This window comes from Coptis chinensis, chromosome 3 (genome assembly GCF_015680905.1).
Source record: "Coptis chinensis isolate HL-2020 chromosome 3, ASM1568090v1, whole genome shotgun sequence".
In the NCBI taxonomy this organism is placed as follows: Eukaryota; Viridiplantae; Streptophyta; class Magnoliopsida; order Ranunculales; family Ranunculaceae; genus Coptis; species Coptis chinensis.
Genome location: NC_141458.1, coordinates 18,353,669 through 18,380,872, shown reverse-complemented (window position 1 = coordinate 18,380,872; position 27,204 = coordinate 18,353,669). Strand labels below are relative to the sequence as shown.

The 27,204-nt window shown below is 37.9% G+C and overlaps 3 protein-coding genes and 1 long non-coding RNA gene across 5 annotated transcripts; 3 read left to right on the top strand and 1 right to left on the bottom strand.

Annotated features, from left to right (window-relative positions):
- Window positions 1-1,349: 1,349 nt before the first annotated feature.
- On the bottom strand, window positions 1,350-2,538 carry LOC147508408 (uncharacterized). 2 transcript variants are annotated; one of them, XR_015216361.1, is made up of 3 exons: window positions 2,429-2,538; window positions 1,983-2,138; window positions 1,350-1,809 (listed from the first exon to the last, which is right to left on the bottom strand). It is a non-coding gene; the product is annotated as an uncharacterized LOC147508408 (long non-coding RNA). The 2 variants fall into 2 exon arrangements; XR_015216362.1 differs by having other exon boundaries at window positions 1,983-2,078; window positions 2,429-2,515.
- An 11,181-nt stretch (window positions 2,539-13,719) lies between these two features.
- Window positions 13,720-14,181, top strand: LOC147508407 (uncharacterized). Its single transcript, XM_086597090.1, has one exon. It carries the CDS (start codon window positions 13,720-13,722, stop codon window positions 14,179-14,181), a length of 462 nt encoding a protein of 153 aa, XP_086453216.1.
- A 6,150-nt stretch (window positions 14,182-20,331) lies between these two features.
- On the top strand, window positions 20,332-23,828 carry LOC147508406 (uncharacterized). Its single transcript, XM_086600943.1, has 2 exons — window positions 20,332-22,823; window positions 23,512-23,828. The coding sequence occupies exons 1-2, from the start codon at window positions 20,522-20,524 to the stop codon at window positions 23,598-23,600; spliced, it is 2,391 nt and encodes a 796-aa protein (XP_086457069.1). The 5' UTR covers window positions 20,332-20,521; the 3' UTR covers window positions 23,601-23,828.
- A 469-nt stretch (window positions 23,829-24,297) lies between these two features.
- Window positions 24,298-26,266, top strand: LOC147508405 (uncharacterized). The gene has a single exon (XM_086599135.1). It carries the CDS (start codon window positions 24,354-24,356, stop codon window positions 25,716-25,718), a length of 1,365 nt encoding a protein of 454 aa, XP_086455261.1. The 5' UTR covers window positions 24,298-24,353; the 3' UTR covers window positions 25,719-26,266.
- Window positions 26,267-27,204: the final 938 nt, after the last annotated feature.

Sequence of the window (27,204 nt, the reverse complement as noted above, 5' to 3'; positions counted from 1 at the left end):
ATATATATTCTGACTATGTGACATTTATACAAACAATTTCAAACCCTAATGCTCTAAAGACGAAGTGGTACGCAACAATGTAAGAAGTTGCGAGAAAAGATATTGAAAGAGCTTCTGGGGTTTTGATTTGGGATTTTGGTAAAACCTTGCAAATTATGGCATGTGGAGACAATGAGTACTGTTACGAGAGCATGTATCATATTGCACAATATGATAATCGGAACTAAGAATAAAAATTATGAAATGAGGTGGTACATTCCTGATCCAGAAAGACAACCACAGATCCCACCTACTCGGGAACACTACATTGATGGGACTATACGAATTCAATCAAAGACTATGCATGATAGACTTAAAAACGACATTGTCGAGTATCTATGGAGTATTAGGGGGGACCGACGTTGATTGTTGTAATTTAATTTAATTTCGTAGATGCATATTTATTCTTAATCATCAATAAACAATGTTAATCATATATATATTAATTTAAACTAACATATATTTATATAAAATAAAATTTTATTCATATTAAAAAAACATATTAAATTACATAGTCATAGAAAATAAAATTATTAACCACTCTTACAGTACCTAACCACTCACATTTTCCACACACTAAACACCTCAATAGATCAAAGCCTTTTCCTTCAAGGTTCGCAAACTTTTTCAGCTCTCTAATACCATCACAACCATTTGGGCATGATATCTGTGCATAAAGGCAATACCTATACCAATGATCATCCTCGCCACAACACGTGCATATCAACAAACTGTCTCTATATATATATTCTATACCAGGACATATATCATACATGCATTTCAAAAATCTTACTTCTTCACTATCTTCGTTATAATTTCTATGTATGAGCATATAACCTTGACAATGTGGTGCTTTATGACACCTTTTGTTCAGATACTTGTATGATAACGCAATGTGTTTTCTTGAGGTGCAAATTTGGCACCTCTCTTGATCGAGTATATTAAAATAACATGATTGTTGAGTTGATTTGCCAACGTCGGTATGTTAACTAGTTTTTTTGCAATGATGAAGAAGAAGCCATGGTTGTAGAGATAGTTTTGGAGTGTTGGGTGAGAATGAAGCAATTTGTGAAATTTCCAATTTTCTGCTCGATAGCACGGGACATTAGTACTGCGCGCGACAGTACCAATGGCGCGCGACAGTGGTACTGGCGCACGACATTACTAATGGCGCGCGTGGTGGGGTCTATAATCAATTTTGCGGTCAATATTTGTGACCACCTAGAGTTGGTCGAAATTTGCGACCAGATTCTCTAAAAAATTTATTCAAATTTGAAGAATATACTACCACCACCTATAAATGCTCTTAGTTGACAGAAAGACATTGAAATAAGATATAAAACCAAAGAAGACTCCATAAAGACTCACACTCACCTAGGCTTTACTGAGGCCAACATGTAACTCAAAACTCCAAAGGCCTCATGAGTTCATGATGCTCCCTAATTCGATGCAATTGAGTGATGGCTTCATTTATTATATCGTCAAGCGTTCTACAGGTGATTGAGTGGAACATACGACGCCGAGAATTAAAGTGGAAACCAAACATTATTTCTCTCGTCCGCAATGTTAAGTACTTCATCATTTTTTTGTAAAAGCACTAGTGGGTGTACACTTTCCATAATCTGGTTAGGCAAAGCCAATTTCAACGTAGTTGTGCAGGCCAAGTCCATCCAGAAACCTGTTCTCTGTTGGTTACGTTGCCTCCTTGTAAACATCATGCCGTAAATGTACACATCTCCTTGCATCGGCACCTCACTACACATTACGTACCTGTATTTTCAATTATCAATTGCTATAATACAGAGAAATATGATGTGCTATGAACAAGGGCTTATATGATTTCCTTATGCTGCAGGAGAAGTTAAATATGAAATTACATATCTTCGCCATAAAGTAAATTATGCGTATACACAATTATGCATAAATAAAGAATCCTTGATTACCTGGAGCAACATATAACCAATTGATCCTTTGAATTGATTGCTATTGAGCTGAATTGGCTTTGAGAAGAATATGTGAAGTGGTTGAACACATCTTTGCTATTCCAAAATCAGATACATGAGCAGTTATGTCATCATCCAGAAGAATATTACTTGGCTCTATAGTGCAATGGACAATCGCCGGTTAGCAGCGGCGGTGAAGATAATTAAGTGCAGAAGCAACATCACATGTTACATATTTAGTCTTCGTATCAAACTCAAATTTCTTGTCTGAAATTAGTGCTATGTGTAGTGAATTTATACATAACAGTAAGGAATATTTGCCTCCAAATAGAAGCAATGAAAAACCTAATAGAATGCATGTAGTTATTAACTCAATTGAAAAACATAAATGCAAACATACTTTGGATCAAAGATATAAAATGAAAGAGAGAGACAACAAAACAAACCATAGTTTGAGAGGGTAGATCATTATAACTTTAGTATCCATTGCCAATGCAACACAAGTTGTGGCCTAAAAAGCGCACACACACATTGTAATGAGGCCAATCACATTAAAAATATTTAAGAGGCACTCTCATGATTTTCATCACTGAAACTGTCCTCATATTACTTAGTCGCTCGTGCTTTATAGGTTTATAACTTTACCAATCGATATGTTCTCTTTGCCAAACTAATATCATTTTCAATCAGTGGCATTATTCCCTTCCAAGTTTCAGCTCATGAACTGTCTTCAAACCCATACTGAGGCATGGGGCCTCAATCATAACGAGCCAAACACTTCATTTTATCACTTTAAACCAACCCTAAGGTGTATAAGGTGCACATTAATTCATGTTTTAAACGTTTTATGAGTAATGAACTAATGACTAATGAGACTGCTCATTATATCGTACAAATGTGTTTTTTTTCTTTTTGTAGAGAAAAAAAGGAGTTTTTTTTTCTCTCGTATAAGGCGCTGTATGGTATGCACAAAGGCCCAGCTCCCTCTCTTAGCAAACAAACAAGATGCGTTAAAGCGATACGCCAAACTTTGCCTAGCCAAAAGCGCCGCTTTTGCTTCTACCGCTTTTCAAAGACGAATTCGACTGTTTTCGGAAGTTTTCAGAAACAGTATAAATATAAGTTTTTTCTGTAAAAACTTAACCTAACCAAAAGAAATAAAGAGAGAGATTGTAAGAGAGAAATTCTTAATGAGTTGAGTGTTTATTCTTTGTGAGTGAATTGAGAGCTCTTGTAATATGTTACTCTGGACATCTAGTAAAGCTTGGAACTCGCCAGTGTGGACATAGGCAAATTGCCAAACCATGATATATCCTTATCTTGTGGTTGGTTTTCTTTTGCATTATTATCTTTACTTTATATGATTGCTAAATTGTTAATGAGAAGTGTTGGGATATTACTTGGAGGGTGTTGAAGTCTTGTCTAGTGAGAAAGATCAATCCTTGTATATGGTTGATCTATTTGTAGTGGATAGCGTTGTTTCAGCAGTTGTTTATTCACATCAATTGGTATCATAGCCAGGTTTACAACATAGGATTTTGAGTTTTGGTGAAGGACCATAGTGCTCAAAATTTGCGTAGACAAGGTGTTCGATAAAATTTCTGAGTGAGATATATTTTTGGGTTATTGTGTGTGACTCGAAAAAAAAACTCCCAAGATGTCAAATGCTAGATTTGAAGTAGAGAAGTTTGATAAAGAAGCAAAAGAAAAGATGACGAGGGTGGTGTCGAATGAGATGACTTTCACAAATAAGTGGAAAGGTAGTTCGAAGAAGCTTTTAAAACATGTACAGTGCTACAATTGCAAGGAAAATGGGCATTATCTGTGTGCAGTGATTGTCCTATCCCGAAAAAGAGTAACAAAATTAGTGGTAAGTTTGAGAATGAGGATGTTAGTGAAGCAAGTCTTGCTTCCGGATTTGATGAGGATGATGTAAGTCTTTCGGTGTCTACACAAGACGACCACATGACCGATAAGTGGATTCTTGATTCCAGGTGTTCCTACCACATGTGTTCAAACAGGAAGTGGTTTGCTACCTATGAGAACTTGAGTGGAGGTTCCGTTTTGATGGGTAATGATGTTGCTTGTAAGATGGTAGGAATTGAAACTATACGGGTCAAGATGCATGATGGTGTGGTGAGGACTTTAACCGATGTGAGGTATGTTCCTGAATTAAAGAAGAACCTCATTTCTCTTGGTACCTTGGATTCCAAATGCCATAAGTTTGTGGGAAATGGTGGAGTCCTAAAGATCCTTAGTGGCTCTTTAGTCATTATGAAGGGCCAAAGACATGACAACTTGTATACTTTGTTGGGTAGTATAGTGATATGCAATGTAGCAGTGGGTACATGTGGTGATTATTCTGAGTGCACAAAATTATGGCATATGCGCCTTGGGCATATAAGCCAAAAGGGATTATCTGAGTTGTGCAAGCGAGGGCTATTGAAAGATTTAGAGAAACCAAGTATGGAATTCTGTGAGCATTGTGTCTATGGCAAGTAGTGCAAAGTCAAGTTCGGTACAAGCAAACACAAGACGAGAGGCATCTTGGATTATGTGCAATCGGATGTGTGGAGACCTTCTAGAGTGGCTTATAAGGGAGGTAACCGGTATTATGTCTCTTTTATCGATGATTATACACGCTATGTGTGGGTATATATCTTGAAGTCCAAGGATGAAATTTTCGAGACATTTAAAAAGTGGAAGGCAAGAGTTGAGAATCGCACAAATAGGAAGGTGAAGACTCTACGGTCTGACAATGATACTGAGTATACCTATGAGCCTTTCCAAGAGTTTTGTGCGCAACAAAGAATTGCCAGACACTAGACAGTGAGGGGCACTCTGCATAAGGATTGATCCTTCTTACAAGACAAGACTTCAACACCCTCCAAGGACTATCCTAACACTTTTCAATATCAAATAACAAACATATAAAATAAAGAGATTAATGTAAAAGAGAACAAACCATAAGACACGGATATAACGTGATTCGACAATTTGCCTACCTCCACATGGCGAGTTTCAAGCTTTACTAGATGCACAAAATAACAGATTACAAGAGCTCTCAATTCACTCACAAAGAATAAACACTCACACAGTCACTTAGAATGCACTTTTACAATCTCTGTCTTTGTTCTAATATTGGTTAGATTAAGTTTTCCAATTAGAAAAACTTATTTTTTTTTATACTGGACCGAAAAAGATCACCGAGGGGAGCGGACGCCACTTTTATCGAGCGAAGCGGAGCTTAACGATTTTGGGAGAAGAGGGGCTATCTTGGGACAAAACCAACTTGGTTGGTTTAAATCATCCTCATCTTCTCTCTCATTTTTTTTGGTACTTGTTACTGCCGGACCCCATATTGTGTTGGGCAGACCCCAAAAACTAAAACACTTATTACAAATGTGTCATTGGTCCCAAAAGTTGTTTTGTGTTGGGCAGACCCCAAACCAAAGTGAATTTGACTTGTTGCAACCTTTTCAGCCCTTCTATTCTATTCTCTTCTCTTCCACCATAAAAAACCATAAACCCTTAAACCCTTAAACCCTAACACTAAACACTAATGGAAGAGCCAAACCCCATTTTAGAACATAAAGACGACGAAGAAAATGTAATGCATCATGACCCCATTCAAGAAGAAAATATAGAACAAGTTCCAAGTAACCCCATTCAAGAAGAAAATGTAGAACAAGTTCAAAGTGAAGAAAATAGAGGAATGGATGATGATGCATTTAATAAGAATAAGGTAAATCTAAATTAAACGTAATTATGAATGTAGTAATTATGCATGTAATAATTATGCATGTAGGAATTATTGATGTGTACAGTGATTATACATGTAATAATTATGCATGTAGTAATTATGCATGTAGTAATTATGCATGTAATAATTTTGCATGTAGGAATTATTGATGTGTACAGTGATTATACATGTAATAATTATGCATGTAGTAATTAAACGACGCGGCTAGGTCGTTTGTATTTCACACCAAACGGTCTCGTCACACCGTCTGGATTGTGTCCAAAACGATGTGGCCATGTCGTTTGGGATTTGAATTTGGAAAAAACGATTTGTCTGTTTTTTTGCAACTTGAATGGTGTGGCCACACCATTTGAAGTTAGTCTAAAACGACATGGCCACACCGTTTGGACTAGGTCCCAAACGGTGTGCCATATCGTTGAGATTTGAACTTGAAAATAGACTTGTCCGCGTTTTTGCCACTTGAACGATGTGGCCACACCGCTTGGACTTAGTCTCAAACGACATGGCCACACCGTTCGGACTTAGTCTTGAATGGTGTGGCCATGTCGTTTGAGACTAAGTCCAAACGGTGTGGCCACACCGTTCAAGTGGCAAAACAACAGACAAGTCTTTTTTCCAAGTTCAAATCTCAAACGACATGGCCACACCGTTTGGGACCTAGTCCAAACGGTGTGGACATGTCGTTTGTGGCATTTGGTACTTAAGCCAAACATCAATTAACAACTGTTCTTTATTTAGGATCCTTCGGTGCGTTTCGAGAACTTTGGAAACTCGAATGACGTGGATGATATTCAACCGCTTTCAATGGATACAACAGAAATATTTACTACGGAAGAGGTACATAGTAGGCATTGTTTTCACTTGTTTTTATTTTCTAAATGAAATTATATTAGTTTATTGATTGTTGTTTTCTTTCATATCTTTAGGTATTTCATACACGTAGTGACGAATTGGTTGGGCAACCGCTGCGGGGGAAACAATGTAATGTGGTTGTGGTAATTGGGAAGTCGCAATGCTAACGGAACCGAAAGTACCAAGGCTGGATTTAGATTGCGAGAGTTCGGGCGTGTATCGTTCACACAAAAAAGCAGAGAAAGTTAATAAGACAAATACGGGAACCATGAAACGTGGATGTCCATTTAAGTTAAGATGTATTTTCCAACGCGGCACTGTCGATAATTGGAAAATTGTCGTTCTTAATGGTGTTCACAACCATCCATTAGCGAACACCCTTGAAGGACATGCATTTGCTACTCGACTGACTGTTCCACAATTCGAGTTCTTGTCAGAGATGACTCAAAATGGAGTTAAGCCTAAAGAAGTTTTGAAGTCCATCAAACATAGGTTTCCTGATAACCTATCTAGTATATATCAAGTCTACAATGCCAGGCACAAGGTGAGGACATTGGATATGAATGGTCGCTCGCAAATGCAGAGATTGCGTGAGTTGTTAGCAGAAAACCATTATTTCGAGGAGGTGAGAGAGGATATGAATACGGATGAGATAACGGGATTGTTATGGGCCCATCCGGACGGTGTTAAAATGGCTCGGACTTTTCCAAAAGTTTTCATCATAGTCGCGACTTACAAAACCAATAAGTATCGGTGGCCTTTTGTACAGTTTGTGGGGGTGACTTCAACCTGGAAGTCTTTCACGGTTTGTCAAGTGTTGCTCCAGTCCGAAACAGCGATAGACTATGAGTGGGCTTTGCATCAGTTTAACGGTTTGCTGGGTGAAGAAAGGCCATCTGTGATCGTGTCTGACAGGGACTTGGCCTTGATGAGTGCTGCTGATATTGTGTTTCCTGACGCGCACAAGCATCTCTATAGATGGCATATCTCTATGTGCGTCCTTCAGAAATGCAATAATTTTTTTCCCACCACAGAACTAGTAGATAAAGGCCAGCTCTCGTGGAACACTGTAGTGAAATCGAGGACTGAGGATATCTTCAACTTTAGAATTGCTGCTTTGGAAAAACACTATAGGGTTGAGTACTCCAATTTTGTTAGTTATCTGCGAGAGACTTGGTTGCCTTACAAGGATCGATTCGTATGTTGTTGGACAGATCAACACATTCACTTTGGGAGTACAACGACCAATAGAGTCGAAGGGTCTCATGCTCAGGTGAAACGTGTTCTAGGAAACACAAACAGACATGATTTTCTAAGTATGTTATACTTGATCCACCCGATTTTAGAGATCCAGCTGTCTGAGATTAGAGGTACGTTCGAGAAGAGTCTAATTGTAACCCAGCACCACCACCGGATTCCTTTATTTCGTGAACTTCGAAACCCGGTCTCAAGAAAATGTTTGGACTTGCTTTATGAAGAACTAGATACCGTAAAGCCGTCTTTGCTAAAGACTCGAAGTTCATTTGTGGGTGTTATTTTTGCGCACTACCATGGATTGTCATGTGCTCAATAAATCATTGAACTTCAAAAGCAAGAACGTTCCATATCTTTGAGTGCTATCGATCCCTTTGGAAAAACTCACCGCTTTTCCAAGTGTGTCGGTGGGTGTTGGTCCCGATTATAGACCTTCGATGGATATGTTTATGAAAAGGTATAAATGGCTTTTGAAGAAGAGCAGAGGGTTATGGTTAGAAAAATTATGGAGATTGCTGTGCCAGAAACTACATGGCTAGAACCACCTCATGAGGAGGCAAAAACCAAAGGTCGGCCTAAGGGTAGCTGCAAGAGAAAGCTTCCAACTGAGGATGAGAACTCTTCAAAGCGAGATTCATCTGGTTTTGAACATTCCCAACGTGAGCATGAAGAGTGGGTCTCGTTGCAACAATCGGAATGTACGCCAAATTCCAAGCCTTCTCATAAATTCCAAGCTACTCCAAACCCACCTGCAGAGAAGTCTTCTCCGAAACCACCTTTGCCACCAAAAAAAACCACACCACGGAATAACTCTTCTCAAAAGTCACCTTTACCACCTAAAACAACCACACCACGGAATAACTCTTCTCAAAAATCACCTCAAAAGTTAGACATTGGCATCCTGAGGGAGCCGAGACATTACGGTTTGGACATTCCAAAAGAACTGTACAAATATATTGTTAAAGTGGATGACCCTGTGGGTGATGGCAATTGCGGGTATAAAGCAATGTGCATTGTATTAGGAAGAAGTCAGGAAGAGTGGTCGTGGATGAGAAATGAGTTGTTACAAGAACTTAATGACAACCTCCCCCTATACTGTACATTGTACACTCACAGTGAGATTAGGTACGTGAAACCTACAATTTCCCATGAATGCGGTTGGGCACCCCCTCGTAAGTGGATGAGCATGCCCTTTGCTGGATATCTATTTGCTTCGAGATTTAATGTCGTCCTCGTACATTTAGGAAGTATGTACCGCCATCTTATTTTGCCACTGAGAACCCAAGCAAATCCTGAGAGAGTAAAGAAAGTGTTGGGTACCGCTTACGTACAGGGATGTCATTTTGTCCATGTTGAACTTGTTGATGATTGTCCGGTTCCAAAACCGATGCGAAGATGGCGTAGAGCTCGACACTTAATTGCAGATAGTTGGGATACTGCATTACAAGCAAGACAAGCGCAATTTACAGCATTGAACATTCCCAATTTAGTATTGGAAGACGAGCACACTAATGATGGGTCCGAAATACCAATAATAGATGTTGACTAGGAATAAGTCTATGTAATTAATGTTCATGTGGTTGGAATTGTAATTTGGTTTTTGATACAATTTTCTTAAATTTGATGGTATTTTTTTGTCGAATTAATTGTATGGATGTATGTATGTTTGTTTGATTTTGGAAAAAATGACTTTTGGCAAAAAAAATTCTCTGTTTTTTTGGCACTTGAACGGTGTGGCCACACCGTTCGGACTTAGTCTCAAACGGTGTGGCCATGTCGTTTGAGACTAAAACTTGGAAAAAAAAATGACTTTGCTGTTTTTTTGCCTATTGAACGGTGTGGCCACACCGTTTGAACTAGGTCCCAAACGGTGTGGCCATGTCGTTTGTAATTAGTCTGAAACGACATGGCCACACCGTTTGGACTAGTTCCCAAACGGTGTGGCCATGTCGTTTGAGATTTGAACTTGGCCAAAAGATTTCTCTGTTTTTTTGGCATTTGGACGGTGTGGCCATGTCGTTTGAGACGAAAACTTGGAAAAAAAAAATGACTTTGTTGTTTTTTTGCCTCTTGGACGGTGTGCCCTTTTTGCCAAAACAAAAACAACCGCATAACATCTAAACTTTTGTTAATGATTTTGTTTTTTTGCCTCTTGGACGGTGTGCCCACACCGTCCAAGAGGCAAAAAAACAGCAAAGTCATTTTTTGGCAAAAGTTTAGATGTTGCGTGTTGTTTCGTGTTTTGGCAAAAAAATAGATGTTTCGTGTTTTGGCAATTGATCAATGTTTTATACATAGCATAAGAGAAATGAGAGTGGAGAAAGTGAAGAAGATATTCCAAAAATTTGACAATAACAAAGACGGAGGACTCAACACAAGAAATGTCATATCTGGTAATCTCTGTAAACGGACTAACAAAACCTGCGAAGTCGAATATGAAAAAAATAACTTCTATTTGGTTGGCAATGTAACTCCATAGTGATTGTCGTATAATCAAACAATGAAAGCATAGAAGAACAGAATTGATTTGAACTTCTCACATACAACGTCAGGAAGATGCACAGAAGTCAGTAAAATCCTTAGAATGTGAGTAAAAGAAGCATTTAATGAACAAAATCTTATTAGAAATAGTACTGCAGTTCTAAGTTACAAAACTTAGATTCAACAAGTATTCCACATATCCCACAAAAATCTCTCGAAGTTTCAAAGAACAATAAAATGTTATCACTTGATTTTTCTATAACCATCTTTGTTACAAAAGCATAAGTAAACATAACAATAACAGAATTAAAACTTCAGAAAATGGTGTCAAGAAAGACACTCAATCTCTTAACCAACCCCAGACTCAAAAATTAGAACCTTACTCCTCTTCCTCTGGAGTAAGTTATCTTCCAACACAAGACTGCCAATGCTCTATAACACATTTCCAACAAGACTTCCAACAAAACTGCCAATGCTCAACACAGTAAACCCTAAACTAACTAAATTCAACATTGCTAAATCCAATGCTCCTTAACGATATCGTCCGCCAATGAACTTGCACCGGGTCAAATTGTATGCCTCCATGAACTCGTTCCGTGTATCGTCTGGAATCGCAGTCCCACCCAATTGCAGGCCTTGATTGAGCAAACGAGAAATTTCATCAACGACGGGGTGCTGTCAAAATTAAAACGAAAAACTACATTAGTATATACATTTATATTTATAAAATACCAAAACAAAACAAAACAAAATAAAAAACAAAAAAACTAACATTGTAAAGTATTAACTCACCAGATTATGATATGGAAGACTCTGTAGGGAGTAGAGATTAAGATGATCAGGGTTTATCATTCGAATATGACTATTGTTTTCGTACCAACTCATGTATCTATTAACACACTCCCATGGATAAGACGGAATGGGTCCTCGATGTTCAAGTTGTATCAAGTGATTCTGCCATTTACTCCAATAGGAAGACACAACATTAAATTTCACATTGTACCCGGCCCGTCAGTAGTTTTTATCGAGGTCTCTTTGGTCTTGGGGATCCAAGGTACAAACTGCATATGACCCAACCGACGACAACCCTCGAAACATTGTAATTTCTTCGACATTATCAAGAAAACATATAAATCCCTCGAAAAATGCTATTTCATCCACCGGCCGTATAGCTCGGACTTCAGCATAGGGATACCATTCAACCTATCAAATAGCATATGATCGAGGAAATTAATCATTAACCACATACTAATAATATCAATTAATAAATAAAACTATTTATATACAAAAAATGCTTACATCAAGTACAAGTCATATTATCAATCATCGCTCGGGTATGCTTCAATGCAGCTGTTGTGCTAGCATAAAAAGACTGAGTAACTGAGTATTTATGAGTACGCGACATGCTCAACTGATAGTCATCGTTTGGGAATGGCCTGAACACCAGGAAATACTCATAAATCCATGCCTAGATTAATATAGACACCCAGTTAATATTGTAATAGATAGATAAAATTGACATTGAAAAGAAAAAAACAAAAAAACTAATACCTGTAGGAGAGTGAAATAGCCTGAAACACCCTTCACCTTGGCACTTGTGGCAGTCGTCCCAAGACCCCTATACAACACGCGTAGTCTCTGATCTCGGCAAATTTCATAAGCAGTCTCAGATAACAAACGGAACTGCAGTTCCAGACGTGTCGGTAAAGGCGGTACATCCAAAGAAAAACAACAAATAAGCTCTCACAGCAAACCGCAACTCTTTTTGGGTTGACGCCTTCTTCACAACAACCCCATTTTCATCCCGTAAATCTTCATCCGTCACCTTCCCAAAGAAATCGCTTCATCAAGAAATCCATCCTAACTTTGGAAGTGAACTTATTGGATTTCATCTTCGCATCTATCTTGTCCATGGGTATGCTAAGACCTTGGTGGAGGAGTCTTTTGTTCATTTCGAGTGGTCAAATCGGTGTCCCCGATCCACGCTTTGCCTCTGATCGGAACTCCTAAGAGTTGGGAAACATCGTCCAACGTGATTGTCATCTCACCCCACGGCATATGAAACGTGTTGGTCTCTGGATGCCACCTCTCCACAAACGCAGAGACCAACACAGGATCCTAATGCCTATATACACCTAAGACCAGAGCACATAAGCCGGTCCTTTGAAGCTCCACATGAAAATTAGAACAGTCTGAACACTCTCCGACGATATCCCATTGTACCAACTTGTTCAGGTGCCCATGACACTTCAACACCCCTCGCTCTGCCTAAAACAACAAAAACTTAGTATTAATGTATGCACAAGGTTTCGTAATACAAAATTTAAATACTAATAGACAATATATAATAATATTACCTGCCCCTCCCAAATATCGCGAGCCACGTGTCCGCGTAGTCATATAACAGATGTGACACACGAGGGCCACCTCCATAAACACCTCTCTGGAACTCCAAATCATTTTTGGACTTTCTCACAATATTCACTGGAGGTACAGGTACAGGGACTTCAGGGACTTCCTCGTCATCATCATCCTCCTCCTCCTCATCCTCCGCGTCCTCCTCTTCTGCATCATCAACACCCTCTTCGTCATCTTCTTCACTATCATCTTCTTCACTATCACCTACAGCTACACTCTTCCCACGATCCATATTTACATCATCTACATCTACATCTACATCTTCATCTTTATCTAAATCTAAATCTACATCTACATCACTTTCGAATCGCCTTTCTTCTTCTTTTTGATTTCCTAACTCTACACCACTTACTACATTATCATGGGGTCATCCGCTTTTCCGATCCCTCTACGGACTGATGCCGAGGTAGTTGTTGCCCTCTCTCTTTTTTCTCGGGCTCCCTCATGACCCGAACTACTACTCCCCCACCTAACAACTTCTTAGCACCCGTGAAAACACTTTTTTGCTACATTCTTCACATTCACATTCTTTGTTCGAGGCATTGCTACAAAATAAATAGGAGTTAAAAATAAGACATTCAACTAATTCAAATTGTTTATTAACAAGCAAATTCACAACTTCTAATACTAACAAGCAAATGCACAACTTCTAATACTAAGACATTCAACTTGTAAGTGTTTATTAACTTTGGAGTTCACTAACTAAAGTCTAAAACATGCATATCCATAGCTTCCTCTAATTCTATGGCCAAACATAGTCTACAAATACTGAAGCCTTCTCTTTTAATTTTACTTGTTTGCTTCATCACCAACAATTAACAAAGAAAGTTTGTTGTGGTAGACTGGTAGTTCTTTTGAGAAAGTAGTCCAAACTTGCAACTTCTCCACTATATTAACACCCCCTTGGTGCCCCACAAACAACATCTCCTTTTCATTCTAAACACACTCAGCAGAGAAAAGAGAGAGAAAATGGTTGTGATCACAGAAGAAATGAGAGCCAAGGCTGACCTTTGCTTTGGAGATGAGGAAGGAAAAGAGAGAAGCAAGTTCTTGCTCAAGGAAGTAGGACTGCCCACTGGCCTCCTTCCATTGAGAGACATACTAGAATATGGTTACATGGAAGATACTGGCTTTGTATGGCTAAAGCAAAAGAATAAAATAGAACACAAGTTTGAGAAGATTGGAAGACAGGCCATATATGGTACAGAGATCACTGCCTATGTTGATAAGTATAAGATCAGGAAATTGACTGGTGTCAAAATAAAGGAGATGTTAATCTGGGTTAGTTTGAATGAAATGTCTATCGACAATCCTGTCGATGGAAGGATTGATTTCAAGGGATTGGCCGGTCTTTACCGGACTTATCCATTTTCAGCATTCGACAACCCCAAGTCAAGATACAACTCGAAAGTAAGTTACCACCCAAGATAATTGACAATGTCAAGGTAGCCGAGGAAGTAAAGGAAGCTATGGTAGCCGAGGAAGTAAAGGAAGCTATGGTAGCCAAGGAAGTGAAGGATCCCATAGTAGCCAAGGAAGTGAAGGAACCCATGGCAGTGATCAAGAAAGTAGAGGAACCCATAGTGGCCAAGGAAGTGATAGACTTGTAAGTGTTTATCAGTAAATTGCTTAGTTAACAAGGAACAAGAGAAGATAGGAGATGTCGAATGGAATGGTTAGAAAAAGGAGGTATGAACGAAAGCTAATATCAAGTTTACAACGCCACTATTAAACAAAAATATTTTGTGAAAGGTAAAACTTACAGGAGTCAAAATCAAAATTGGACATATATACATTCTAACTTATGGACTAGAAGAACAAGCTCTATAAAGTTTTGTGTTTGACAAAATCATGAGAAACAATAATAACAATCATATAAATGAGTGAACATAATCAAATTTAAAGTCAACAACAAAGCCTCAACTATCTTCTCCGCTTAGGAAGTCAAAGATAGTATAACAAACCTACCACAAACCGAGGAAGTTATTGTACAAAGAACTTCCCATTAAGTTACAATAGAATAAAATCTCAGTTTTCTAATAGTAGGAAGGTGAGAGACGAACCCCATAGTCTACATTTTCAACTACGAGATAATATGCTCTAAAAATCTAAATCGCTACTTTTTTTTTTTTTCCAGTTTCGAGCCAAATGGTCCACGTAACAGCATATAACTGTACTCAACAATCATCCGCATCGGTGGTTCAATCAAGCAAGGTAGTAAAACACTCTAAGAACCTCACTGATATTAAGTTATAACCTACAACTAAAGTTCCTCCAAGAAGCATAGCTCTTCTTAGCATAGTCTACTATCTTAATATCTTATAAGTCCTACCAAGAGGGAAAACACAAACAAACGAAAGCACGATATAACCAAAAATTACCGAACAAATTGAACATATCCAAACATGTGAAACTTAAGAGCAGTTTTCAAACAAGTAGCTGCCAAGTTACAGATTATTAAAAGACATGATAACAGTTGACTCATCGCTACTGGAATCAGACCAAAACTCAGTAGAAACCTTCCTTCTCAACTCAACTCTCTTATCATCATCATCATCATCTATAAACCTAGTAGATTCCGAACAAGGTTCAATCTAGCTCGGATTATCAGAACTAACAGACGACCCTCCAGACTCATCAATAGTCTCACCAACTATAGTCTTCCAGTAACGGTTCTTGCAAAAATATATCTAATAGGTATGAACTACGGCATTGTTTTTTGACTTGTATGAACCAACCAAATACAATGTACAATGTATAAACAAACACCTTGAACACTCAAACTACAATGTATGAACAAACTACAATGTATGAAAAAACTCACTTTGAAAGCAAAAAACTCACTTTGAAATTGGTATTGATAGAAGAGCTTGGGATCGAGATCGAGATCGAGCAGTAATTGAAACCACCAATTGATTTGAAACCACTAATTGATCGAGATCGAGCAGTAATTAAAACCACCAATTGATCGAGATCGAGCAGTGATCGAAATCGAGTAGTAATTGAAAGATACCTAATTCGTGGGGTTTGATCAGCTTACCAATAAAAAGATCGACCTAATTGGTGGGTTTGAAGGATACCAATAAAAAGATCGAGCTAGTTGAAGATCGAGCTAGTTGAAAAAAAGATCGAGCTTACCAATAGTAATTGAAAGATAATGAAATATTTTCTTAATTAACTAAATATAATGAAATACAGAAGAGATAAAGTGATAGTGAACGTAAAAGAAGAAAAAATATAGAAGCCAAAAAGTAGTGAATGCATGAAAATGATTCTTCATATTGCACCTGATATTCTCATATATATACTATGATAATAATGTCACCAAAACTGTACGCCTAGGTAAATATACTACTTGTTACATGTATAAACTAGAAAGCATCCATGTCAAATACAAATACGTAACATTATAATGTCAACATACGCACACCATTCTTATGGTCTCTTAAATAATCAAATAATGAACATGGCTATGCAAACAACATTTTAATTTCTCTCATGAAAGTGGTAATTGAGTGGCTTTATCGATTCGCGACCCGCCGTAATCCGAAAAACCTTATTAGAAGAAATAAAAATAAAAAAACTACTGAGAGAATGGGCTTGAAGCCCAGGTGTTCCAATTTAATTACGTAAAAAGACACAACTTTTTTCTAATTATATCAAAAGCCCATCCGTCCATTTGTTGGCAATATTACACAATTGTCCCTTAAACAGAAATCAAAACTAGACAATTATGCAACATTCATGTTGCAGTTAACAACATATGCAAATTTTGAAACCCTAGTTCTCCAAATTAAACCCAAATTTCGAAACCCTAACCCTAGTTCCCCAAATTAAACCCAAATTTTGAAACCCTAGTTCTCCAAATTAAACCCAAATTTCAAAACCCTAGTTCCCCAAATTAAACCCAAATTTCGAAATGAATAACCCTAATGAAGAAAAAAGAAAATATTCAAACGATAATGTGCAAGCAAACACAAGATCTACTACAAAAAAAAAAAAATAGAACAAGAGGGCAAAAAGGTTAGATACCAAATTTCATTGATAGTTTCACAATTTTGATATATTAGGATTTTCATTTTATGAAAAATTGGTTAAAGTGTGCTGAATGTATTTACTACAACATGAGTGTTGCATCGAATATACTTGGATTTTCATTTGCACTGTCACTGACCACTGCAATATGGATGTTGCACTATCAAATCCCAATGCAACATGGATGTTGCATTGTCGAATCCCACTTTAACATGAGTATTTTGGGTCGAATGCAACATGAGTGTTGTTTGAGGTTTAAATTGGTGATGTTTGTTTGAATTTTGAGGCATGTTTTTCACTAAAACATCCATGTTGCAATGTTGCAGTCGTAATTGGTTGAAACAAGCTACTAATTCATTAGTTTTCTTTCAGGTTACGCAACAAGGGAAGGCCGCTAAATCTAAACTGAACCTTCCGAAACAAACTAAAGATGCAACTACCGCCTCAACGAGCAAAAACCCAAAAACGAAAGGCAAAGAAAATATATTGTTGGGTGCTGAAACCTTAATACAACATGAATGTTGCACTGTTAACTCGTAGTTATTTTGGTCTTGTTGTTAGCTAGCTAGCATCGTAGTTATTCGGTCGTTAAAATGGCGTGTCCTCTGTCTACACATTTTATGAAAAATTCTCGAGATTCGTTTCGGCCGCTCGTCTTGTTCTTCTTGGTGAATTGGCTAAGCATGTCGTTTCTAAAGGCACCAAGGCGGTTACCAAATTTACTAGTTCTTGAAGATATTTGTTTAGGGTTTGTTTCAATGTTTCAATGTTTCTGTCTTTAGTATTTAGTATTAAAATGTTTCAATGTTAGTGGTGTCGATGTAATATATAGTTGATTTGGAACCTATGAATCAGAGTTAGATCTTTTGTGGATGAAATTAGGGTTTCTGGTGTTCTCTATTTTGGTTGATTTCTTCGTTCGTTTTACCTAGTTCAAATATGAGATAATTATAAATGATGATGGTTGTGGATCTTGAATTGGAATGATGGCAGTTAAGAAAATGTTAGCATAATTGTAAAGTTTGGTTACTTTTTTATGCCTAAATTTTCTGGAATTCAGTTTGGGCCAATGTTTAGGGTTCATTCAATTCTTAGAGATGAAAGGTTGTGGTACTGAGGCTTCTGTTTCGTCATTTCTTGAGAATTTGGTACTTCATAAATCCCATTTTGTGCTTAGGTTCATTCTTGTGAATTGTGATTGTTATTATGAATATGTAGTAAAGTTCGGACCCTATATAGGATGACCTACAATCCCTGCAATTTGTATCAGTAGACGTTGAATACCTCATTAGCCAATTGCTTCCTAAATTCCAAGTTTCTAATAAATGGGTTTAGCTTTGTCTATATTATGAGTACATGATTCCAAAGACAAAAACACCAAGTTTAAAAGGAAACATCAAACTATGTAGTTGTAGTACATATAGCATGACACCTGTAAAATGGAGAAGTCTCCTTTAAAAGAGATAGGTTCAGTAAGTCTCACGCATTACGACTGCATGCAATATGAATGTTTCACTCTCAATTACAACTGCAATATGAATGTTGCACTCTTAATTACGATTACAACAGACTGCAACATAAATGTTGCACTCTCAATTACAACTGCAACATGAATGTTTCACTCTCAATTACGACTGCAACAGACTGCAACATGAATGTTGCACTATCAATTACAACTGCAACATGAATGTTGCATTCTCAATCTACGATCGCAATGTGATCGCAACATGAATGCCGTGACCGCCAATTATGTTCGCAAACATGAATGTTGCACTCTCAATCTGACGCAATGCATCGCAACATGAATGTTGCCTTGTCAATTACGCCTGCAACATGAATAATTTTACAGACTATAAATTTCATTATAACAAATGAAAAATAAAACAAACCGACTAGCGAATAATCTCAAATGAGTATCAACATTCCATAAAAGTATACAATGAATATCAATTTCTCATTAATAAATGTCAAAAGACCAAACTTAAAAATCCCAATTAAGGCAACTAAAAACATATGGTTTGCCGAGAACATCAAAACTAATCATAGACTAACGAATCACATCAATGCTTTCAATTCTTTCTTCTTCGGGTCTACCAGACCAATCTTTGGACTACACGGATAAACCGCAGAGAATAAGGCATCGTCTTAGCATAGAACCATTCGAACCGGCTTGATAGAATGTGAGTAGCATTGCCTAACGCGATCACCCGTATATCCTTCATCAATGTAGCCATAAAAGGAATCACCCTTTACTACCAATACAGGCGATAGCATGTATGCAAAGGAAATTATCGATACGCCAATAGTTACAAGTACATGTTCTATTCATCAAATCAATTGAATGAATAACATCGCGAGTGAAAGAAATATCAAAGCATGATTGATTTAACTCGGGCCAATTCGTCGAAATCTCATTTTTGACATCGATAATTAAAGAAGACGGACCAATACGACTCGTGAGAGTCAAATTTTTGTAGGATATAACTCCAAGAACAATAAAATCCATCCTACAACACAAAATTGAAATGAAACTAAAAATTACAACAATTCCATTATCTCAAAAGAGTGCAGGTTATATTATTCGATGAAAAAAATGATCAAATACATAGATGACGATAAGTTAAATTATCAGCAATCAATTTCTATCTTTTGCTTGCCTTAAATAACATAATAATAGAAGTGTAGGTGTAAATAAATGTACCTTAGTGGTGACGGTTCTAGAAAGTCCAGCAAAAGGAGAACAAAGAAGAAAAGAGAAAAGACGGTCTCAATTTCAGTCCAAAATCACGATATGAGAAATCACCATTGCCAATTGAGGAAAAAAGAAATTAAGTAACAACTTTCATATAAAAGGGTATGTAAGGTATTTTGAAAAAACAATAAAGGTTCAGTTGGTTTTTTCTCGCAAACTCACTGAAAAAGAAACTTTTATTTTGCACTTTTACAAACCGGGTGGGCTTTAGACATAATTCAAAAAGTCAATGGGTTTTAGGCTAATAAAGACCGAAATCAGGGTTTTGAACCTAGTTTTATGAAAAAACTAATGTTAGAAGCAAATGAAATTAGTAATTGAAAAAGCAAATGAAATGAGTATTGATAATACCAAAAAAAGATCGAGATCGAGATCGTGGGTTTGATTTTGGTGAGATCGAGCTTGATCGAGATCGTGGGTTTGAAGGATCCGGTTTTCCGGTTTCTTGGATATTTGGTTGGGGGGGTGTACGAGTCCAAATTGTGCCTAACAGGAGTCTGCCCAACATAAATTGGAGTCTGGCAGTAACAGGACCATTTTTTTTCCGCCCAAATGCCTTTCTCTTTCACCCATCTCTCTCCCCCGCAGTTCCGCTCACTCTCCACTGCACTTTTTTTGCGCGTGCGCTTAACAACCTGTTCGCCAAAGAGAGAAAAAAACTCCTTTTTCTCTGCACTTTGCATCTTACATTCCGATAAAACTTTTCCATTGTTTAAAACCCCGATAACATTATACCAATGAAAGTAAGATTTGGAGCTTCTAATATATTTGCATTGTGAACATGCTTAACGAAATGCTACGCTCACTCACGCCCACACTGTTAAATTTCTGATTTACTTCGAATTTTGCCGATTCCGAAAATTCCGAAAAATAATTGGATCGGATTATTCCAGCAAAAAAGAAAAATGTTACCAAACTTGTCCTCTTCGAACATCGCCAGTTCACACTCAAACTCACACCATTACTGATTTGCTTCTGCTAGAAATGGCATTGTGGAGAAGACAAGCATCTGCTGTTCGATTATCGAGGGTAACAATTCTTCTCTCTCTTTTCCATTCCAACACTAGTTCTACTACTTCCTCTTTCTCGTGTTTTGTGCGGGACAGATGTAAATCAGGGACACTTGGACTCGATGAGGCTTTGGGTCTGTTCGATAACTTGATTCAGATGAAACACTCGCCTTCCATTTCCCCTTTTAACCATTTACTAGGAGCACTGGTCAAGATGAGCCACTTTTCTGTCGCTTTATCTATCTCCAAAAGGATGGATGCCGCTGCTATTCAACCTGATGTTTTTACACTTAATACACTAATCAATTGTTACTCCAATACGGGTCCAGTGGATTTCGGTTTTGCTGTTTTAGGGAGTATTCTGAAACGCGGATTTGAGCCTGATGTTGTTACTCTCACCACCCTACTTAAGGGGCTGTGTAAAGGGGGTAAAGTTGCCGATGCTATGGATCTTTTTACCCGAATGCTGGAAAATGGATATCCATGCAATGAACTCAGTTATGGGACTGTAATGAATGGGATTTGCAAGTCTCTTAATACTACTGCTGCTCTTCAATTCATGAGGGCAATGGAAAAGAAACAGCTTCCTCCGAATGCTCATATATACGCTATGCTTATCGACACCCTTTGTAAGGAGAATTTGGTGAACGAGGCATTGAATCTATTTCAGGAGATGACCTCCACAAACCTTACACCTAATGTTATTACTCTCAACACTCTGCTTAAGGGGGTCTGTTTAGGGGGTAAAGTGGCTGACGCAATGGATCTTTTTACCCGAATGCTGGAAAACGGATATCCATGCAATGAAATCAGTTATGGGACTGTAATGAACGGGATTTGCAAGTCTCTGAATTCTACTGCTGCTCTTCAATTCATGAGGGCAATGGAAAAGAAACAGTTTCCTCCGAATGCTCATATATACACTATGCTTATCGACACCCTTTGTAAGGAGAATTTGGTGAACGAGGCATTGAATCTATTTCAGGAGATGACCTCCACAAACCTTACACCTAATGTTGTTACTCTCAACACTCTGCTTAAGGGAGTCTGTTTAGGGGGTAAAGTGGCCGACGCAATGGATCTTTTTACCCGAATGCTGGAAAACGGATATCCATGCAATGAAGTCAGTTATGGGATTGTAATGAACGGGATTTGCAAGTATGTGAATTCTACTGCTGCTCTTCAATTCATGAGGGCAATGGAAAAGAAACAGTTTCCTCCGACTGTTTATATATATTCTATGCTTATCGACACCCTTTGTAAGGAGAATTTGGTGAACGAGGCATTGAATCTATTTCAGGAAATGACCTCCACAAACCTTACACCTAATGTTATCACCTACAGCTCTTTGATTTGCGGGCTATGCGGATCTGGTCGATGGATAGAATCCATGCATTTTTTCGACAAAATGTTGGCACAGAATGTCACACCGGATGTAATAACTTTTAACATTTTGGTGGATGCTCTTTTTAAACAAGGTAGGACAGAGGATGCTGTTGATTTGTTACAAGTGATGTCTCAAAAAGGGTTTAAACCTAATGTAGTTAGCTATAGCATTTTGATCAATGGCTATTGCAAGGCTAAGAGGATGGACGAGGCAGTTCAAGTTTTCAAGGAGATGCAACTTAAGGGATTCAAACCCAACACTATAACCTATAATAACCTGATAGGTGAATTTTGCAAGAGTGGAGAAGTTTCGGTTGCAAAAGAGCTTCTGAAAGACATGATAACTTGTGGGAAAAAACCAAACCAGATCACATATAGTTCATTAATGGATGGCCTCTTCAAAAATTGTTGTTCTGCTGAAGCAATGGAACTGTTCCGTGTGATGGAACATAATGGAGCGAAAGCTAATGTACCGATTTACAACAGCATTATTGATGGCATGTGCAAAGAAGGAAAATTAGTTGAGGCAAAGGAAATCTTTTATAGTCTCTCAACTAGGGAGCTGAAGCCTGACACTAGCACATACAACGTGATGATTAATGGATTTTTTAAAGAAGGGAAATTGGAAGAAGCCCAGGATTTGTTTTATGAGATGCAAGAGAAGGGTTTTGCTGCAAATGATTTCACGTTCCATATCATGGTCCAAGGATTGCTAGAACAAAAAAAGGATACCCACAAGGCAATGCAACTTCTCAATACCATGCTTGACAAGGGTTTCTCACCAGATGCAAAAACTACTTCTATTCTAGTGGACTTGTTTGCGGAAGGTGGACCAAATTGTAAAGAAATGGTAATGCTTCTCAAGCACCTGCTAAAAGGCTATGTTAAAGGTAATGTGCTCAATTTGACTCTGTGGTTAACTAGTTATATCTTGAAATACTGTGGTTACGAGTTGGTTTTCAACAGTTCCTTTTTTTTTTTTGGGTGTTCATCCAGTAATAAGTCTGCCGCGCATATTCTTCTTTGTATTTCTGTTTCTTTGGTCTGTTACTTTGTTAGTATATCAACGTAAAACTATAAATTATTGTAGTAGCTGCTATTTCCTCCCTTAACACACACACATACAGAGGCCCACACACAAAATGAAACTAAAACGTGAAGTTGGAAATTTTGATTATTTGACTTATTTCATAACATTTTATTTAGTGTGCTGCATATTCGATCTGGTACATAAATGGATGTTTAAGTTACTGGATAGCAGTGTGAGTGTATTGGGCTAGTGATGTACATATTTTATGGGAACTCATCATTTAGTTAACACTACAGAAGAAATTTGAGATAGATTTTCTTTCATTACTGTTATATTGGCTTGTTAGGTAGTGCTGCATCTTCAATTGCATTCAGGCATATTTTTATGGGTTGCTGCGTGTGGTTGGCTATAATATATTAGCAGACTTTGGCATACAGATGTTGAGATGTATTGATTTAGTCATGGGCTCGGCACTTCATTTTAAAATCTAGATTTTTTGTTCATCTATTTTTTACTATGATCTTTCAATCATCTTTGATTTTTGTTAGGCAAGTCAAAGCTGAATTTTGAGAGAAGGATCACATCAACGTCATTAAAATCCCTTGAGGACAAAGAAGAGCTTTCTCTGGAGAGCTGATGCAGGATGTGAACTGTGAATTTTAGGAGTCAGTGAGGACGACATACTCACATGTATCACATACCCTTTTCTTTCAATACTTTCATAACTTCTGTTATTTTCCAAGGGATCATCTTAGAATTTGTATGCAACAAAGACACCTATCTACTGTACCATGTTTCCCCCCTCGATTGTAACAGTGATTCGCCTTATTAAATATATATAATGGAACACATTTATTATAGGAAATAGTGGATTGTTCGTGTCACTTCTCTCTAGAATACTGACTACTAAGGGATGTGAATGTTGTACATGCTAGACAAGGCACTAGGCAGCGATTCATATTATGCATAGGTTTGAATAGAGTAGTGGTCCTCTGTAGAGCCTGTTATGCAAAAGTTTCATTAGATTTTACTGTAGTTTCCACACAACTGCAAAACATTTTGGAAACTTAGAATTTCCACGGTGACTCAAAACTTATTTTGTTCTAGGAATTACGTACTTGGATGTGCGAATTTTTATTCACCGACCTGTGTGGATGAATGCCAACTCTTTCTTGTATTTTGTACGAGATAGGTGTAAATCAGGAGCACTTGGGCTTGACGAGGCTTTGGGTCTGTTTAATAGTTTAATTCAGATAAGACCCTTGCCTTGTATTTTCCCTTTTACCCAATTACTAGGAGCATTTGTCAAGATGGAATACTTTTCTGTCGCTTTATCTATCTCCAACCTGATATCGTTACACTTTCTACACTAATCAATTGTTACTCCAATATGGGTCGAGTGGGTTTCGGTTTTGCTATTCTCGCTAGTATTCTGAAACGCGGATTTGAACCTGATGCTGTTACTTTGAACACCCTACTTAAGGGGCTGTGCGTAGGCGGTAAAGTTGCCCACTCCTTGGATCTTTTTACCCGAATGCTGGAAAATGGGTATCCATGTGATGAAGTCAGTTATGGGACAGTAATGAATGGGATTTGCAAGTCTGTGAATTCTACTGCTGCTCTTCAATTCAAGAGGGCAATGGAAAACAAAGAGTTTACTCCTGATGTTCATATATACACTATGCTTATCGACACCCGTTGTAAGGAAAATTTGGTGAACGAGACATTGAATCTATTTCAGGAAATGACCTCCAGAAACCTTACACCTGATGTTATCACCTACACCTCTTTGATTCACGGGCTATGCGGATCTGGTCGTTGGAAAGAATCCATACATTTATTGGACAAAATGTTGGCACAGAATATCACACCGAATGTCGTAACTTTTAGCATTTTGGTGGATGCTCTTTGTAAACAAGGTAGGACAGAGGATGCTTTTGATTTGTTACAAGTGATGTCTCAAAGAGGAATAATTCCTAATGTTGTCACATACAATGCTTTGATTGATGGTTTATTCACTTCAGGGAAGGGGAAAGATGCAATAGGATTGTTGAATCAAATGACAAGTAGGGGAATCTTACCAAATAGACACACATATGGTATTATAATTGACGCTGGCTGCAAAGATGGGATGGTCGAAGAAGCATTTGAACTGTTCCAAACAATGATTGAAAGAGGCGAGGAGGCTCACGCAGTCACATCCAGTAGTTTGATGGATGGAAACTGTTTGCAAGGGCGGATGAAGGAGGCAAAATCTGTTTTCGATTTGATGGTTGCTATAGGCCATGGTCCTGATGTAGTTAGCTATAGCATTTTGATCAATGGCTATTGCAAGGCTAAGAGGATGGACGAGGCAGTTCAAGTTTTCAAGGAGATGCAACTTAAGGGATTCAAACCCAACACTATAACCTATAATACCCTGATAGGTGGATTTTGCAAGAGTGGAGAAGTTTCGGTTGCAAAAGAGCTTCTGAAAGACATGATAGCTTGTGGGGAAAAACCAAACCAGATCACATATAGTTCATTAATGGATGGCCTCTTCAAAAATGGTTGTTCTGCTGAAGCAATGGAATTGTTCCGTGTGATGGAACATAATGGAACGAAAGTTAAGGTACCGATTTACAACAACATTATCGATGGCATGTGCAAAGAAGGAAAATTAGTTGAGGCAAAGGAAATCTTTTATAGTCTCTCAACTAAGGAGTTGCAACCTGACACTAGAACACACAACATAATGATTAATGGATTTTTTTAAAGAAGGAAAATTGAAAGAAGCCTAGGATTTGTATTGTGAGATGCAAGAGAAGGGTATTGCTGCAGATGATTTAACATTCAATATCCTGGTCCAAGGATTCCTAGACCAAAAAAATGATACCCACAAGGCAGTGCAACTTCTCAATACCATGCTTGACAAGGGTTTCTCACCACATGCAAAAACTACTTCTCTTCTGGCGGACTTGTTTGTGGAAGGTGGAAGGTGGAATAAATTGTAAAGAAATGGAGATGCTTCTCAAGCACCTGCCAAAAGGTAATGTGCTCAATTTTGACTTTATGGTTAACTAGTAAGTTCTTCATATACTCACTACACCAGAATTCAAGAAATAGGACACATTCTTAGGACTATATACCCCGTCTTAATTTAAGAACGATAATTGCCGTCTTAAATTGTCTTGACCCCGTCGTAGTTGTTTTTTAGGTTGACTAAGGTTGACTCTAGGACATTAGTTTTTGTCCCAAATATGAGACGAGACAAGTTGTATTTCGTGGGTTTGGTGACCGTCGTAAATGATTTTTCATAAAGAAGGTATTGCTCACGCGCCCAATATTTCTTTCTTTCAGTAACCCTCTTGTAAAAGGAAAGTGAAGCTTTTCCTATCAAAAAAAAAAAAAAAAAAATAAAGTGAGGCTTTGGTGGGAATGATTTGACGTTGAGAGCTGCATCTCTCTCAAAATCGGCAAGAGCTGTATCTCTCTCTCAAGTTTGGTAACCCCCTCATCTCTCTCTCATCTTTTTGTATCCCTCTCTCTCTCTTTCATCAATTTTCAGTTTTGTTTAGTACCTCAATTTCTAAACCTCATTTATTTTTTTGTTTCGATAATCATTTATGAACCCCAATTTCTAGGGTTGTGCATTATTGTAAGCATACAAAGTGGAGAGGAGGTGTCAATTAAATTGGTATGTTCTACTATTTGTGTTTTTTTGTTTGAGAATTTTAAAGCAATTTGTATACAGCTTGTTGTTGGGGATTACACCAATACCAATCGGTTCCCCCACTACACAGATAACTTGTATGAACACACTTCAACTCCAGATAAATCTCAAATATCACAAACTACCTATACTAACATGCCCAACTCGCTAAACAACTATTAACAACAGATAATAATGTAAAGCAGTAAAAGCAAACCACAACACAAAGATTTACCGTGGTTCGGCCAATGATGCCTACTTCCACAAGAGCCAGTTCTTAATAAAATGGGAAGGAAGATTACAATCTCTCCTTACAGGTCTCTCACCTTACTAGATCACTCTTATCTCTTTCTGAGGGTTATCTCTCAGTAAAGGTTCTCTCTTTTGTTTTAGTCCGGATTCCAATCCTTCCGACTTGTTAGGTTAGGTTTTCCAAAACCTTGATTTTTGGTTTTATCTCCAAAACCAAATTTCGCTTCTTGTAGCAAGGCCCACAAAAAATTATGCTGGCTGGCGCTCCCTTTGAGCGAAGTCGCTACTTGAAGACTGG